The sequence below is a fragment of the Carassius gibelio genome, chromosome A5 (assembly GCF_023724105.1).
Source record: "Carassius gibelio isolate Cgi1373 ecotype wild population from Czech Republic chromosome A5, carGib1.2-hapl.c, whole genome shotgun sequence".
Lineage (NCBI taxonomy): Eukaryota > Metazoa > Chordata > Actinopteri > Cypriniformes > Cyprinidae > Carassius > Carassius gibelio.
In genome coordinates this window covers 11637249-11655488 of record NC_068375.1, presented here as the reverse complement: position 1 = coordinate 11655488, position 18240 = coordinate 11637249, and the positions used below count along the sequence as shown (strand labels likewise).

Sequence of the window (18240 nt, the reverse complement as noted above, 5' to 3'; positions counted from 1 at the left end):
GTATTTGGCAATGACGAAATTAAGATAAAGGCTCCGCCGGATTTGCTTTATTTAATAAAAGAATAATGCCCACATTAGCGTAAACACTCTGTCAACATTATGCATTTAAGACTCAATGAATATTTAGTTATCATTTGAAAAACCTTTACTCACAGAGATTAGTCTAGGTCTACATGTTTTTGTGGAGGAAAATGATTGAATCCACTGTAGATGTCTTCAGCACGTTCCTGCACTCACTGATGGTGCATCATTATTCACTAATTATTCTCATTATAAACATGGTTAAAACTTTTCCACACCTTAGAGTTTGCTTTAGTTGCTGGTGCAACCAAAACGTAATCACCAGAGGCAAGCCTCCGTTACACCTGCTCAGCATTCATTTTCGCATCTTTCTCGCGCTAATCGAAACACATCACATGACCCCCCGTTTACCTCGCAAACCGGAGCGCAAGCCCGAGCCCGGCCCGAGCCCGCGTAAGATGATAGAAATTAAGCCCGAACCCGACCGAACCCGTCGGGTCCCGACGGGTCCCGTCGGGTTCGGGCAAAGATCTTCAGCTCTACTGGGAAGGTTACGGTCCAGAGGAACGCTCATGGGTCCCACGCAACGACATCCTGGACCCGAACCTACTGGACACCTTCCACACTAATCATCCCAACAGACCTGCCCCGAGGGGAAGAGGAAGACCACCGTGGGGAGGGTGGTATGGTCACAGACACGCCAGGCTCCAACACCACCCAATCACAGCGCACTCCCTCACCTGAGTACTGATCACACTCACCTGCCCCTCATCAGCTTGCCAATCTCCCAGCACATAAAGGGCACACACGCAGTCACTGTCCGGTCTCATTTGTAACTAGGTCAAGCCTACCTGCTAACTTCAATTACTAACCGTGTTATTTACTTACCTGTCTCCAACGATCTCTAGTTACCTCCGGTGTCCATCTCAAGCAACCCCCTCTCGGATCTTCACTCCTCCAAGACACCAAGGACAGTATCAACACCCATTTACTCACTCTTCACCACTTCATCTTCAGTTTGATTCACCTTTGTTCACTGTTACCTCTGCTTGTGTCAAATAAACATAATTCCCTGTGATCCTCTGTCTCCGGTCCCTATGCACTCTAACAAGTTTAAAGCCACACTGCCAAAAGCACCAAAAGTTGGTTAAATGACCATGATGTTGGTGTACTTGTATTGCGTCTGTGCGTTTATCTTTTTAGAGTGAGTTTACTTAAAAACAGAGATTGTATCCTCTCGTCGCTGGAAAATATAATGTAGCGATTCAGTATTTAAACTGTATTTAATAAAAGTAATTGGGCTGCGTTGACAAGTTTATTTTCTCCTGGATGTGTGAGCTGCGCGAGACATGGGCTTGAAAGGAAACAAATTCTAGGAACAAGGACTAAATTTTGTTTGCACAGAATGTGTTCACAAGAAATTGAGTTTGTACATGAATTTTTATCATGGCAGTAACTGGACTTGTTAAAATATCATATTTTACTTTCAAAAACAGTAAATTATGCATGACTTGAATAAAATTCCATATGGATATGCTTTTCCAACCATGGAATTATCAACTGGGACCATCACTCTATCATGATGAAATTTACGAAAATACCAATTACTATTCTAAGATGATACAGAAAACATAAAGACACAAATGCATACTACTGTATTTATTTTGTATAAGCCTTTGAGATTTATAATAAAGCAATAAGTCCCAAGAAACTGTGGTTTACAGTGAATTTATAACAGCTAAGGAGTGTTTCCATATACGTAGTAAGGTTTCGCAAAATTACACAGAGCAAACAAAGTGTAATGATATTAATAAAAACATTATTCCTCAACCAAACAATGTTCCTCAGAAATGGTAGTTTTTTTGTCTGGACACATTGGAGTCCAATCCAAAGTAAAAATGCATATGGAAAAACTTCTGTAGGAGACATCTTCAGATGGTTATGCTCTTTGCTTCATGAATCAGAATCAGAATCAGAATCAGAAAGAGCTTTATTGCCAAGTATGCTTACGCATACAAGGAATTTGTTTTCGTGACATAAGCTTCCAGTACACAGAGACAACAACATACGCTCAAAAAAAAAGAGAGATTTACAAATTGGCAAATAAATAAGTGTATAAACAATTGTGCTATAAATGATAATGGAATAGGATTGAGGGAGATGCAGGAATGTTCTAGGATGGAGGGTTAACAAATAAATATAAGGATATTGCACGTTTATAAGCATAAGTAGGGAACATTTAACTGTTCATGAGGTAGATTGCCTGGGGGAAGAAACTGTACTTGTGCCTTGCTGTTCTGGTGTTTGCGGCTCTGAGGCGCCGGCCAGATGGCAAAAGTTCAAAGATGGGGTGACTTGGATGTGAGGGATTTAGAGTGATTTTCTGAGCCCCTTTCCTCACTCTGGATGTATACAGTTCTTGAAGGGTGGGCAGGGGAGCACCAATAATACTTTCAGCAGTCCGAACAGTTCTCTGTAGTCTTCTTGTTGCTGAACCAAACCAGACAGTTATTGAAGTACAGAGGACAGACTCAATGACGGCTGAGTAGAACTGTTTCAGCAGCTCCTGTGGCAAGTTAAACTTCCTCAGCTGGCGAAGGAAATACAACCTTTGTTGGGCCTTTTTAACAATGGAGTCAATGTGATTGTCCCACTTCAGGTCCTGAGAGATGGTGGTTCCCAGGAATCTGAATGACTCCACTGCAGTCACAGTGCTGTTCATGATGGTGAGTAGGGAAAGTGCAGGGGGGTTTCTCCTAAAGTCCACGATCATTTCCACTGTTTTGAGCGTGTTCAGCTCCAGGTTGTTAAGACTGCACCAGACAGCCAGCTGCTCAACCTCTTGTCTGTAAGCAGACTCATCACCGTCCTGGATGAGGCCGATGACTGTCGTCTGCAAACTTTAGGAGCTTGACAGAGGGGTCTTTAGAGGTGCAGTTGTTGGTGTACAGGGAGAAAAGCAGAGGGGAGAGAACACATCCCTGAGGGGCACCAGTGTTGGTGGAGCAGCTGTTTGATGTGAATTTCCCCAGTCTCACTAACTGTTGCCTATCTGTCAGAAAGCTGGTGATCCACTGACAGATAGAGCTAGGAACAGAGAGCTGGGTCAGTTTGGTCTGAAGGGCTGTTGGGATGATGGTGTTGAAAGCCGAACTAAAGTCCACAAATAGGATCCTCACATAAGTCCCTGTTTTGTCCAGATGTTGCAGGATGAAGTGCAATCCCATGTTGATTGCATCATCCACGGACCTGTTTGCTCAGTAAGCAAACTGCAGGGGGGTCCAGTAAGGGTCCAGTGATCTCCTTCAGATAAGCCAGAACCAGTTTTTCAAACGACTTCATGACGACAGATGTTAGAGCCACAGGTCTGTAGTCGTTAAGTTCTGCTATCTTGGGTTTCTTTGGGATGGGGATGATGGTGGGGCGTTTGAAGCAGGAAGGCACTTCACACAACTCCAAGGATCTGTTGAAGATCTGTGAAAAGATGGTCAGCACAGATTTTCAGAGAGGCTGGTGTAACACCATCTGGGCCTGGTGCTTTTCTTCTTTTGTTCTTCTTGACCTGGCGCACATCATCATGAATATGCAGAAATATTAGTCTGATGACACTCCTTGGGGTTAGACAACACATTTCAGGACCTACTCATTGTCGAAATTGTCACAGTGTGACAAATGGCATGTGGAACTTATTCCCGCTGAAGCAGAGTTCCCGGGGGAACGCCTTGAGTGTAACCCTGTTCCCAGGCCTGTGTGTGCGTTTGTTGCTGTGACAACCCCAAATGACGGATTGGCAACAGGTGTGGGGGATTTACTCAGAGTTTGCGTGAGGCCTCATCAACAGTGGAGAGGATAAAAAGCAAGAGAGAGAGGTGGTGTGTGTGGTTTTTCTCCCTTGTGAAAAGTCGTTTTATTGGGTGGTAATAGTTACTGGAGGACGGGTGAATGAAGAGGAAAGTGTTGCTTGATGAGGGATTCGAGGACAACAGAAGGAGAGTGAATAACCCTGTTTGCATTGGAGAGGAGCTGAGTAACTGAGAACTGAGTCTTGGAATTGCACACGTTTGACACTGAATTGGATGTGGTTTGGAGTGTTTGGATCACGATCATAAATATCACTGAGTGGATTGTACTGATTCATTACCGATCTCTTACCTCTCCCTCCTCTATAAATGGTGATGTGAACTCTGCCTGTGACTGTGAAGAAAAACATCGCAGAACATCCTCAGTGGCAGTGAGGATTGCACCCCCCCCCCTTTCCCTCGGACAGAAACCCGAATGTGAGTGCTGGCTTTAAATTGCACTTCGTGAAGTGAGTTTGCAGTGGCTAAAATTGATGTTTTCCCCCACAATATATGTTTGAAGTGGAATTGTCGTGTGTGTGTGTAAGCTACATTCCTTTTTGCCATGCACTCTCTATGTGTCATGAGGGCTGACTGTCAATAGTAAGAGTCCTGCGACACTGATCTATTCCAACTGTCTGGATGTTGAGGAATTATCATCTGGGATGTGAATGAACCCCTCTGTTGTGCTAATGGGAGAAGAGATGCCCTGTTGAAATATTTACTATCTGCCTCAGAAAAGCTCTGTGCAACCTGTTGACTTCGAGTCTGCTTTATCCCTGCCATTCAACTGTATTGTGAGAAGTGTTCGTCCCGTCCAATGCATGTGAGCTGTATACTTGCCTGAAACATCCATTCTGTCTGTCTCAGAAGAAGCCCCATTCAGCCTGTTGACTTCGAGTCTGCTGTATCCCTGCTATTCATCTGTATTGTGAGAAGTGTTCGTTCCTTCCAACGCATGTGAACTGTATACTTTGTCTGAAGCATCCATTCTGTCTGTTTCAGTAGAAACCCTGCACAGCCTGTTGACTTAGAGTTTGTTGCATCCTTGTGGCCCACCTGTGCTGAGAGATGTGACTGTCCTTTGTCACGAACGTGAGATGGGCACGCTTTGTCTGGAATATCCACTCTGACGGTGTCAGGAGAAGCCAACTTACTGTAAGACCGTGCACCTGCCGTATACGTACTCGACTGATATCATTCACCTCAAATTCCGTACCTGTGGAAGAAGGAAGGAAGGCTGGAATTACATACTTACCGGAGGAGACTTACCGGACCCCTCACTTGCCAAACACATCCCCACCTCAAGGCTGTGTATCTGCCGTGTACGGACCTGACCGATATCCATCCGTCCCAAATTCTGCATCTGTGAAAAAGGGAAGGAAGTTTGGAAGTATTTAATTACCAGAGGAGACTTACCAGACTGCTGGCTTGCCGATCGTATTCCCACCTGTGAAATACCTACTTGACCACCCATCTGTCCATCTATTGCGGGGCCCGCACAGAGAAAGAGGGCGGGAGAGTCCCCGGTCGCTGCACTATTCACCTTCAATCCCTGAGGGTAACAAAGAAGATTTTAGGTTAGGATTCACAATTTGCTTTTACTTCAAAATAAAACTTGTTAAATTTATTCTCTGTCTCCGATTCTTCCCTCTGATACGCTCCTCGAGGTGGTCCTGGTTTAGGGGTGGGCGCAGTCCAGCTTGGCCCTCCTGACCTGTGACAAAATCATACTTTAGATTTAATACTGCCACATGGAATTGATGGTGATAGTGTTGAAATTACAAAGCCAAGTGATGATATCTCAGTTCATTATTCAGTTTTGTGCAAACTTCATATAGCCAAAATTGTAAATTCTACAGTAATTCTTGTTACAAGTATGGAAGAACCACCACTTCTACCACAAAAGACTGCTTTTTAAGTTATCTTCCTGATGTATCAAAATTCTTTAGGGAGCCAGTGCAGAGTAATGTCTAAATTAAGGCCTATGCTCTCAATGTCAAATGTAGGAATGTTAATCCATGCATTTATGACCTCAATGTTAGATTATTGTAATGCTTTATTGGGTGGTTGTTCTGCACGCTTAGTAAACAAACTACAGCTAGTGCAAAATGCAGCAGCAAGAGTTCTTACTAGAACCAGGAAGTATGACCATATTAGCCCGGTCCTGTCCACACTGCACTGGCTCCCTATCAAACATCGTATAGATTTTAAAATATTGCTTATTACTTATAAAGCCCTGAATTGTTTAGCACTTGGGTATTTGAATGAGCTCCTTTTACATTATAATCCTCAACATCCGCTAGGTTCTCAAAAGTCAGGCAATTTGATAATACCTAGAATATCAAAATCAACTGCAGGCGGCAGATCCTTTTCCTATTTGGCGCCTAAACTCTGGAATAACCTACCTGACATTGTTAGGGAGGCAGACAACCTCTTGCAATTTAAACATAGATTAAAGACCCATCTCTTTAACCTGGCTTACACATAACATACTAATATGCTTTTAATATCCAATCCATTAAAGGATTTTTAGACTGTATTATTTAGGTAAACCGGAACTGGGAACACTTCCCATACCACCCGATGTACTTGCTACATCATTAGAAGAATTGCATCTACGCTAATATTAGTCTGTTTCTCTCTTATTCTGAGGTCACAGTAGCCACCAGCTCCAGTCTGTATCCAGATCAGAGGGTCACTGCAGTCACCCGGATCAAGTACGTATCCAGACCAGATGGTAGATCAGCACCCAGGAAGGACCTCTACATCCCTGAAAGACAGTGGAGACCAGGACAACTAGAGCCCCAGATACAGATCCCCTGTAAAGACCTTGTCTCAGATGACCAACAGGACAAGACCACAGGAAACAGATGATTCTTCTGCACAATCTGACTTTGCTGCAACCTGGAATTGAACTACTGGTTTCGTCTGGTCAGAGGAGAACTGGCCCCCAACTGAGCCTGGTTTCTCCCAAGGTTTTTTTCTCCATTCTGTCACCGATGGAGTTTCGGTTCCTTGCCACTGTTGCCTCTGGCTTGCTTAGTTGGGGTCACTTCATCTACAGCAATATCGTTGACTTGATTGCAAATAAATGCACAGACACTATTTAACTGAACAGAGATGGCATCACTGAATTCAATGATGAACTGCCTTTAACTATCATTTTGCATTATTGACACACTGTTTTCCTAATGAATGTTGTTCAGTTGCTTTGACGCAATGTATTTTGTTTAAAGCGCTATATAAATAAAGGTGACTTGACTTGACTGCTCATTGAAAAGCTTTAATTAGAAAAAATCCTAAAGGACCTAGTTTGACTGTGTGATGGCTTCTCCACTGTGATGGCTCCAATGCATCTGTTGCCCGTGGCACATCTCCTCCAATTACAGTCCTATCAGTTTCTATAGGTGCACTTTGTGCTTGGACAGCAAACAGGAAACATTTATTTTTTTCGTATTTGTTATTTGTTTGTTATTATTATTATTTTTTTTTAATTATATTTGGTTTTGCATATATTCAATTATTGATGCCTTCTACAGTATGTAAATATTGTGCATAAATATAGTTGTCTTCAGGTAATCTAAAATTGTTTTTCTGAATTAATTTGTTTTATTCAAATTAACTCAAGAAATTAATCAATATCAAGAATGAACCTCAATGCACTGGGTTACACCAAAATTTGTGGTCAGATCAGGAAAAAATACCTCCTTATGACAACAACTGTATGTTTTTAGTGACAGTATATCATAAATCTTGTTTGCACAAATATAGATGTGTACAGTAGATGTAGAAGTTTTTTTCTCAAATAATTAATGATGTTACTTTAAGGTATCCTGAGTGCACTGGTCAAAGAAAAATACATTACACAATGAGTTGCACAAAGAGTTTTATTAAAACACTACAGAAAAGCCACACCCTGAGGAGATTAGGCTTTACACTGGTCATGAATACACCCATTTAATGAACAAATGTGTTTAGCATGATCCAGTTGAATGAAGATATTGATTGTTATCTATGGAGCTCCACAGATGGTCAGCAAGATCTTTTCATAATCCCCCTTTGTTTCTTTCTGTAAAAATAAAGAAACCACTTTTCATTGAGGTTTCAAATGCAAGGGATCTAAGAAATTAAATACAAAGTCTTCTCAGATCACCCATTATAAGTTACGCATACTCACCAGAATGTCTTCCTGAAGGGTTTTGCCATACATCCTCTTGTACTCTTGCATGATTTTCAGCAGGTCAATTTCTGAACGACTCACAATGATTCTAGTCAGTGTGTCAGTGTTGGTTCCTAACCCCTATAAAGCAAGACCATATTAGAGTTAAATTGATTTGATAGTGTGATTGAATTCTGGTGGCAGCTATATTTTTTTATCCTTTTTGATCATTGGCCCAAAAAAAAAAAAAAAAATTCTGAAAAAATTGATCAAATGGAATACATTTCATGATGTTCTCTGTCACTTTACCTTCATTGCCAGGTGAAGCCTTTCTGCAAAGTAGGCAGGTTTGTTCCAAGCACTCTTCACTAAAACATGAAAAAGACAGAAAATTGTTAATTCAGACACAAACAAACAAACTAATTAATTCAAACCTTTCATTCTAAAAATTCTTCTTCTTCTTATTGGCATTAATTATAATTATAAATGAATTTGAACAATGTTCAATATTTTTTTACATACATGTTGTCAATCTTGGACATATGTACCCAACCTAAAGTTTTCATGTGTGAGAATGAAACCACCCTCAACGAAACCATTCTCAACACGCGCAGCTGGAAAAACAGGCCAGTCTTTTTCAACGAGTTTTAAAACGACTATTTCTCTTTCACACACCCACACAGAAACACAATGGACTAAAGTGAAGTCTTATTTAATTACCCAGGGTCATCAGGCAGTCTTCAAAGCTTCCATGCAGCTCACCCTCAAGATCTTTAGCCAAACCGTCTTTGCTTAGTTGGGCATAACATTGTAAAACTGTAGGGAAAATAAAATAAAATAAAAACAAGCTGAACTACATCAAAATGGCATAACATAAAAAGAGACTATCTCCGAAGAGGAATCAGAGTTGTCCACTTACTTTTGCACAACTGAGCTTCACTCCTGTTTGTGAGGATGTCGATCAGAACAGAGCAAACAGTGCCGATCCGATTCTCTCCTGCTTCAAAAAGAGCCTGAAACAACAACATAGTAAAGTCAGAGACAGTCAATGTCTACATTTGGATAACACTTTAGAATAATGGTCCATTGTTAACAAGTGTGCAGGAAGTAATAGGTAGTGCAACATGAACAGAGAATCATATACCATTAACTAATATGGAAGCAAGATTAACTAACTAGTAAGTAATAACAAATAAGGAACATTTGTCCTTATTAGGTATTTGATAATTACTAAATAAAATATCCTCATTGAGAACTTCTTGTAGACTGTGACCAATTAATAAAGAATAACCAATTTATTACAAATCACAGTGATTTAACTAATGTAACTAATTGCAGTAACATGTCTAAAAAACTAATTTAAAAATTCGTAACATGGCCATAAAATGTATTTTTCATAATCGTTCACCTCAAATGGGTTCTTCGTGGAAACAAAATGATGAATATTAAAAACTATGAGGGTGAGTAAATTATGGGGTAATTTTAATTTTGGGGTGAACTATCCCTTTAACATACAGTAGTACTACCTATTAGTTTCTGCATGGATACTTGTTAACTAGAGATCATTATTCTAAAGTGTTATCCATCATTTGTTGTCATTTCATTCAGTTTTTACCTTTGCTTCACTCTTAGCCAATCCTTCGTCAATGTTGCTGTCTTCACTCCTGGTTGCCTGAAGTTATTATATATTGATTAGTAATATGTCATCATATATGCAATAAACAAGATTATTTTCTTGTTCTCTAACAAAACTGCCACTGAACTGTTATTTTTGTACCTTGCAAAGGGCAAGCAAGGTTGTCTCGATATCTCCTTTAACTTCACTTTTAATATTTTCCTCCAGCAGCTCTCCGTAGACTGTTCAACAAAAAGAGGTTAGCAGCTACCTCTGCTTTTAGGAAGAACTTGAACTGTATGCTTTTAAATCTTTCTTGTTACCTTCTTTATAAGAAGTCTTCAGTGCTGTAATCTCCTTGTTTGACCTGGTCCCCAGAATTTCATTTAGGACGGCCTCACTTGTCCCAAGACCCTGATAATCATTGACATTATAGTATTAGTAAGTAGATTTAAGTATTTAGAAACACACACACACACACACAAACACACACACACACACACACATATATTACAATAAGTGCAGTTACAAGTTGTACCTTCATGGCTCCTTTCATTTCAAAAGCATCATACTCAGGAGGAGTCATCAGCAAGGCCAGGACAACTTCCTCAAAATCTGACTTCAGAGCTTTTTTCAAGTCAGCTGTCAGAGCCTGAGGATTAATACATTCATATTAAATTAATAAAAAGCTATTAGAACAAGATAAAACTAAACAATGTAATAAACAGCCCATGATTAACAAAAGTATTGAAAAAGTGTAAAATGTTCAATTGCTGATATTCCATTATTTATAAAGCATCTAAAACCAAAACAGACTACATATGAAGCCTAGGTTTCATAGAGTATTTAACGATTGTTGATTGTTATTTAAGGTGGAATGGAAAGTTTCAATAAGTAACAGACGAATAAGTAACAGAATTCAAACAAACACTGAATACTTAAAAATATGTTAAAGGATGTGAATATGCTTACTTTTCCTGTACTCTGCTGATAGGCTGCTTTGATCTGTTGTCTTTGTGCATTGCTCCTCTTTGCTATCACCTCCACAATAGTGGCTTCATCCACACCTTCATGAGAAAAAAACAGGGCATCTTAGCAGCTGTTTTCACATGAGCAGCTATTTACAGATAAATACTGCTGGATCTTGGTATTAATGGGTAATTGTACATGAGTGCACTTGATTCCTTGTAATGAATCACTGGTAAATTATGTCAGTACAGAAGCATTATAATACAAGTCCCAACAGAGCTATATAATAGGTAAAAGTATAAAAGCAGTCTTCCTGCTATGACATAATAGGTGAGGTGAGTCTTCCAAACATGCAACAACACAAAAAAATGTACAGTATTTGCAAAACTTCTACTTGCGTTTCAACAGAGGATATTAAACATGTTTAACTTTGCATTTTACCTTTGGTCTCAATGGCTTTCTTTAATTTTTCAGCATCATTCTGGGCATTAAAATTAGTAGCAGCCTTGACTGTTCCAAAATATCCCGTCTCAAAAGGAGCAGGTTTAAAACCCTGAAATGAAATATATAGCAACATATAAGTACATATCAGTAATGGTAGTTTTTTTCTGAGGTGTGCTTGTGTTAGTCATTGCATACAGGAGACCCACCTAATGTTCATCTTTTTGAACAACCACAAGTTAACGTATTTACTTACCTTGTCGTCATTTTGTTGCTCTAAGAATTTCTTGAAAAAAGCCATCTCGCGAGCTTTGAAGACACTATAAAGAATTAAGCAAATGAAGAAGTCATTGCAAACATTGTCGGGATTAATCTACTGTAGATTGACATATTAATTCCATTAACATCATCAATTACTTCATTATGAATATAGCATCATGAATACTTGTTGGCTTTATTAATTAGGGTAAGCTACAGACTTGCAGTTAAATGAATTTACAAACACAACTCACCTGTTCCTCTGTAAAGTTCGTAAGAGCAGATCTGTAGTGAGTAATTTCAGGAACAGAACCTGTCTTTTTATTCCTTATACACACCCACAAAAAAAAAAAAAAAAATGGGCTGGGGGAAGATGTTAGACCGGGTTATTCTGGTTGTACCTGTCTGTAAAGTTTGTGATAATCTTGCATTTAATGTGTTTGCCATACTCACCCCAAGTTGTAGTCTAAATCTAACACAAAATAAAACTTCAATTGAAACTTTCATATGAAATGAAATTGTTCAATAGATAATGCAGACGATGCAGATGCTTTAAACTGAAGTTTATTGGTTGTGGAATTTATCTAAGGTAGACAGATAAGGTCACAGTTCTTACATACTGTATCACATGCTAATTGATATGCTCATCACAATGTAAAATATTGGCAGGATTACATAGTGATTTGTTACAATAATAATAATAAGATACAGTTGTAATAACTGTAATAAATACTTGAATTTCTACTATGAAAATAGTAGTTGAAGTTGTAGCTAGGAATATTATAATGACAATAACACTTAAAAGTGTGCACAATAACTGACATTTTTTCATATTTAAATGAAACTGTTTTCTTAAATTAACTATGTGGGATTAAGTTGTGCTGACATGGGTTGGTAATGTAACCATGTGATGAATTTGCAGATGTTTTTCATGGACATGTAAGAGATGATTATTGAGTTCCACAGAGAGCCAGCAGAATCTTCTCATATTCTCCATTTGTTTCCTTCTGTAAAACCAAAAGGATTTATGTAGGGGCAAGACTTAATTAATTCATTGGAAAGTGACTAGTGACAATTTCATTCCATAATGGATGTGAAGTACTTTAAATGGTCTCTTTGTTTTATTTCATGTTAGATTCAAGCTAGTTAGATAGAGCTTTTCAAATTCTGAAAACTCACCATAATAGCCTCCTGAAGGGTTTTGCCATACATCCTCTTATATTCTTGAATGATTTTCAGCAGGTCAATTTCTGAACGACTCACAATGATTCTAGTCAGTGTGTCAGTGTTGGTTCCTAAGCCCTAGAAGTCCACATTACAGTTAAATTCATGTAAAAAAAAGGCTGAAAATATCAAAAACATGCAGCACTCACTGTGCACAACTATACGGGCATACTGAAATACATTCCATTAATTCCTTTGCAACTTTACCTTCATGGACAGGTGGAGTTTTTCTGCAAAGAAGGCAGGTTTGTTCCAAGCAGCCTTCACTAAACATGAAAAACAAGAGTGTTTTGAGGTTTGTATGTTGGTGAAAATCCGTTGTGTGCACACAAATGGAAGGTGTCACTTCATACTGCTTGATTTAGTTACTATTGTATCTTTGTACCTATCTTTGTGTGATAAAGGTTTGTGTGACAATGCTGACTGGACCCACTCTAGACATGCAGAGCTGGAAAAACAAGCTTCCTAAAAGCTTTGTTTTGAATAGTCTTTTGATTGCTAAAGGATTTTGACTTGTCAAGAATCTCTCACACACACCCACATAGGCTAAATACACACAGACTAAAATGAAGGCTTGTTTCCTTACCCAGGGTCATCAGACAGTCTTCAAGGTTTCCATGAAGCTCACTCTCCAATGCTTTGGCCAAACCCTCCTTGCTGTATTTGCCATAATACTGGAAAACTGCAAAAACATTTTAAAGCCTAAAAACGTAAAGTCAACTCTCTCTGAAAAATTATCATATATGTAACATTTGTATTCTGACATAAATATTCCACTTACTTTTACACAACTGAGCTTCACTCCTGGATGTGAGGACATTTATTATGACAGAGCAAACGGTCCCGATCTGATTCTCTCCTGCCTCAAAAAGAGCCTGAACAAAGCAGAGACAGTGGGTGAGTCCACCGAACATTGGTGAAAAGACTGACAAGGCACCACACACAACATACTTTACTTAAACTGAGCAATTTCACCAAAGAGTGACACTTGTTGTTGTCCTCCTCTCACAAAGAAAGGCATGATAAGGCACCAGCTGGACAAACACCTGTTTGTAAGACTTGGCTGGATGCAAAATACACTTTTAACATTTTGCATCATCTAGGCCCTTATGCTATGTTTGAGACTAAATCTTACACCTATAGTAAAAGGTAGGTGTAAAGTGTAAAGTCATGATTTGTTCGGATATGATTCGTTTTTAGGATTATTAATGCAGATGCAGCCAACTGTAGCATTCATCAAGATTTGTGTGGGCTACCACACCGCCGACAGTGCTAAATGACCTACCTAAACTATATTTCTGTATGTAATTATGTAGTAAAATATTACAGGTGATTTGGGATTATTAGAAGAAACCGTACCATGCGTTCCCTTGCTTGGACTGACAGTAGGAATGCTTGGAAATAATTTCACAATTTTTGAAACTTGATATAAAAACACAGTCTTAGGAAATGTTTATGCAATAGCTTCACTTGTTACAATGTCTTGAGCAATTCAGTTCATTTTTATTAGTAATTGAATCCATTGAATAGCATCTCAGCAGCATGACTAGCATCTCCTATGCCTATGCTGGGTGTAATTACTCAACAGTGCAACAGGTATTTATCAGAAATCTTGCAAGCTAAGATGGATGTAGTAGCTAAGCCAAGCATAGGGCTTACATTCAACTTTGTTTTACATCAAATTGGCACAGCCGGTCCCAGATACTCCTGTCCATCTTCTCTGAACAGGACATTACAATAACAAAAGGCAAATCCATCAAGATTTTAATTAGCTAAACACTGGGGTACCTCAGGGTTAAGTGCTTGGCCCCCTCTTCTTCTCAATATGCAAAACCTCACTGGGCCAAATATAAAGCCACACAAGCTTCCCCTATCAATGCTACATATAGTCCCAGTCTGAAGACCAGGAAAGCTATCTAACCTTCCACTCAGACATCAGCTTAACCTTTTAAAGAGAGAACTCTTTATCATCTTAACAAGTCTATCAGTTAAACACAACATCAATGTACTGCCAGATTCAACAATGGGAACGCCAGTTAAGTTAGCTAAGATCTATGAATTGAGCACTTGTTAAACCAGATAATCCTCACTATCCACATCACATCCACATCTCAACCACCACCCAGTCACTCCACTCCACTTCACTTCATTTCACTTCACTTCCATGAACTTGCATTGCTTAATAAAGGTTAAACTACCTTCAATGACAATAAAATTTATTTTAGTTTACTATAGCAATTCAGAATTGCAAGCACTACTAAAACTGTTGTCTCTATGTTTTATCCAAAAATGCTTCAGGTGTCTGTTGATGTAAATTTGAAATACACCAGTAATCACCCTTTTTAAAGTGGTTCTACAAATATTACAATTTATACATTCCTTTACTCAATAGGCACAAAAAAAAGAGTCCAAAGCCCTAAACCAACCAGTTCCAAAATGAATGGCAACAAAACATTTGATTAGAAGCAAAACATAACAGAAAAAAAGACAAAGGTACAAAAACTTTGTCCACATTCATACAACATAAAACAAGAAATGCAAGTACCAATAACTTGCAATTTTATGTTTCAATCACAGATGGCAGTAGTGCACTTTTAAACAAAATAACTGGCCATATTTTGTCTAAATGTTAGTTATTTAGTATTAACTTTCATGTATAAATGTTGTAAGAAAGCAATATCATACTCATAACTATACTATTGTAGCCTACTGTTTGATGTTGTTTAATTCAAATAGATCTGACTTAAACATACACTATAATCCATGGAGAAAATGAATGACATAGTCCAGATGCCAATCCAAATTCATAACAGTTTACCTGAAATAATCGTCACTTATGTCATTAAATGAGCTGTTTCGTTTGGGTCTAAATCATACCCAGACGAATCAGCTCATTTAATGACAGTAGTTATTGCTGTTACAGAGTTGGAGATGATTCTGTCACAGTACCTTTGCATCACTCTTTGCAAGCCCATCGTCAATTTTATGGTCTTCACTCCTGGTAGCCTGATGTTATAAGATACATATTCAGTACACATAACAGATTTAGTTTTCTTATGGTGTAACATAAACAGACTAACGTTAAACAGTGTAATTTCTGTACCTTGCAAAGTGCAAGCAGTGTAGTTTCAAGATCTCCACTAACTTCACCTTTAATTTGTTCCTCCAGCACTTTTCCATAGACTTCACAACAAAAAGAAGTTAGCAGCTACATATGCATCTGCATTCATGAAGTACATGCATGCATTTGAATCTGTGTTGTTACCTTCTTTGAAAGTATTTTTCATTGCTGTGATCTCCTTGTTTGACCTGGTCCCTAGAATTTCACTTAAGACAGACTCTTTTGTCCCAAGACCCTGATTAACAATTACATTTTAGTACTGAAATCTATAAATAAAACATTGGATGGTTGTGAAGATTTCACAACCATCCAATGTTTTATTTAAAGATGCACAAAATTTTGAGGAAAAAAAAAACAGCATTGTACAAAATTAAAAAAAAAGATAAAACAGGGTACCTTCATGGCTCTTTTCATTTCAAATGCATCATATTCAGGGGGAGTCATCAGCAAGGCCAGGACAACTTCCTCAAAGTCCGACTTCAAAACCTTTTTCAGTGCATCTGCCAAAGCCTGAAGCATAAAAAAAGTTATTTACATAATACAGTAGACTAATACACACACAAACACACACAAAATTTTTTAACTGTCAGCTATTTAGATTTTCCTTTTTAATGCATTAGAATAAAACTGAATATGTGACCTTATGACTTAAGAGCGCCACCTGCTGGTAAAATCTTGTAAATGTAAGCAACATCAGCTCATGACCTTTGGAACTAATGGCATAATCATAGTTCAGTCATACTGTAGTTCCTAATTTTGCTTGCAGTTCTGTTTTGTGGCTATTTGTCATCTTTAAAACTATTTTGGAAATCTGAGTCAAAGTTCATACAGTATTACAATTACAATTCTGGACAAATTCTGAACATTTTCCATCCCTCCAATCTCACATTTACATGCAGACCACCTTTACACATTTAAACAGGCCAAAGACAATCATTGCTGGATGTGAATTTGCTTACGTTTCCTGTACTCTGCTGATAAGCTGCTTTGATCTGTTGTCTTTGTGCATTGCTCCTCTTTGCTATCACCTCCACAATAGTGGCTTCGTCCACACCTTCATGAGAGGAAAACAGATGAAAGTGAGCAGTTTTTTATAATCAAAATACAGAGTAATTCTGGTGGGATAAAATGAGCAATTGCATACAGTAGTACACATATCTTATGGTGCATAATAAGTACAACTATAAGCCGTATATAGCAACATAACTGTGTGTTAATTCATAAATTGCTGATTCATGACTCCAGGAGCATAACATTTTGCCTGTCATTTTTTTTACAAAAATAGCAACAATTAAATTTTTCAGATATGACCACTAGAATGTTCTTAAAACTAATGTGCAATTTGACTCGAATGTTAGATTCTTCATTGATAAATACATTTTATTTGACACTACACTTTTATCTGATTGTGTTGATAAACTAAGTAAAACATATTAAACAATTAGAGAAATGCATATTTTGTGAAAAGTTGTGCTGTCATTTCGACAAATCATGATTCATCGCATCCCAAATAAAATTTTGTGTTTACATTTATAATCTATATTATGTATATATAAATACACATTTTGAAAATATTTACATGTATTTATATTCATATAATTTATATAATATATAAATATATTTAAAACATTTTCTTAGATATACACATGCATGTGCATATTTATATAGCTAATAAATACACATACAGTATATTATATAAACACAAACTTTTATTTTGGATGTGATTAATCGCGATTAATCAATTTGACAGACAAAATCATTCCGTAATTTGAAAAACATTAATTTTTTTCATGTTACTGGCCATTAGTGACTCTGCTTTTCAACTATGACACACTGTATTTCTAGGAGTGTATTCAAGGAAAGTACTGCAGGGGTGTGTCCTCCACAGCTTTACTAAGAAACATGACAACACTTGAAAAAACACACATAAATGATTATATCTAGCTGAAAATGAACATTGTTTTTCATCCTTTATTGAAACACATTTGAAATAGCGTCCCTATAATAGTTCTAACATTGGTTTCAGGATCATGAGAGCATTTTATGTGATTCATTTTGCATTTATCCTGATGGCTACACTGGTAAGAAAAATCTGTAAAACCATACAGAAATTTGGTTCAACCCTAAAGCGCACACACACACACACACAAAATTGAATAAATAAATAAAAATAAACTGTAGTATTTACCTTTGGTCTCAATGGCTTTCTTCAGTTTTTCCGCATCATTTTGGGCATTAAAATTGGGATCAGCCTTGACTGTTCCAAAGTTTGCAGAACCATCTTTAGAACCCTGTGAGGAAACATATTACAACATAACATATTATGACATATAACAGCCACTGAATGTCAGACCATGGGCAAATTATTAATATAAATACTGATGTTGAGGTGTTCTTTAATATGTCATAAATCATTGGGCACGCATTCATTCTATATTTACCTTGCTGCTGTCATCATCACAAATTTTCTGGAGAAACTTCTTAAAGAACGCCATCTTTTAAACCTTCGAAAAAGCTATAGCAACCCAACAAATAAATTATTGCAAGGTTGCACTTATGAAAAGTCAGAGAAATATATCTTTGTAAGTCA

The 18240-nt window shown here is 37.9% G+C and overlaps 1 protein-coding gene across 1 annotated transcript; it reads right to left on the bottom strand.

Moving 5' to 3' along the window:
• Window positions 1–7736: 7736 nt before the first annotated feature.
• LOC127988283 (uncharacterized) lies at window positions 7737–18160 on the bottom strand. The gene is made up of 26 exons (XM_052590942.1): window positions 18092–18160; window positions 17839–17941; window positions 16610–16704; window positions 16047–16160; window positions 15795–15885; window positions 15633–15712; window positions 15479–15535; window positions 13311–13404; window positions 13116–13211; window positions 12737–12795; window positions 12485–12607; window positions 12262–12312; window positions 11759–11771; window positions 11560–11632; window positions 11304–11367; window positions 11048–11159; window positions 10610–10704; window positions 10176–10289; window positions 9961–10051; window positions 9800–9879; window positions 9638–9694; window positions 8942–9035; window positions 8743–8838; window positions 8332–8390; window positions 8041–8163; window positions 7737–7932 (listed from the first exon to the last, which is right to left on the bottom strand). The coding sequence occupies exons 1-26, from the start codon at window positions 18143–18145 to the stop codon at window positions 7876–7878; spliced, it is 2145 nt and encodes a 714-aa protein (XP_052446902.1). The 5' UTR covers window positions 18146–18160; the 3' UTR covers window positions 7737–7875.
• Window positions 18161–18240: the final 80 nt, after the last annotated feature.

Excerpts from the sequence above, each read along its gene's own strand:
- LOC127988283 (XM_052590942.1), bottom strand. The coding sequence starts at position 18,145 with ATGGCGTTCTTTAAGAAGTTTCTCCAGAAAATTTGTGATGATGACAGC. Across the intron at positions 13,405-15,478 it reads TTGCAAAGAGTGATGCAAAG|GCTCTTTTTGAGGCAGGAGA; the intron begins GTACTGTGACAG and ends TGCTTTGTTCAG. Across the intron at positions 12,796-13,115 it reads AGACTGTCTGATGACCCTGG|TGAAGGCTGCTTGGAACAAA; the intron begins GTAAGGAAACAA and ends TTTCATGTTTAG.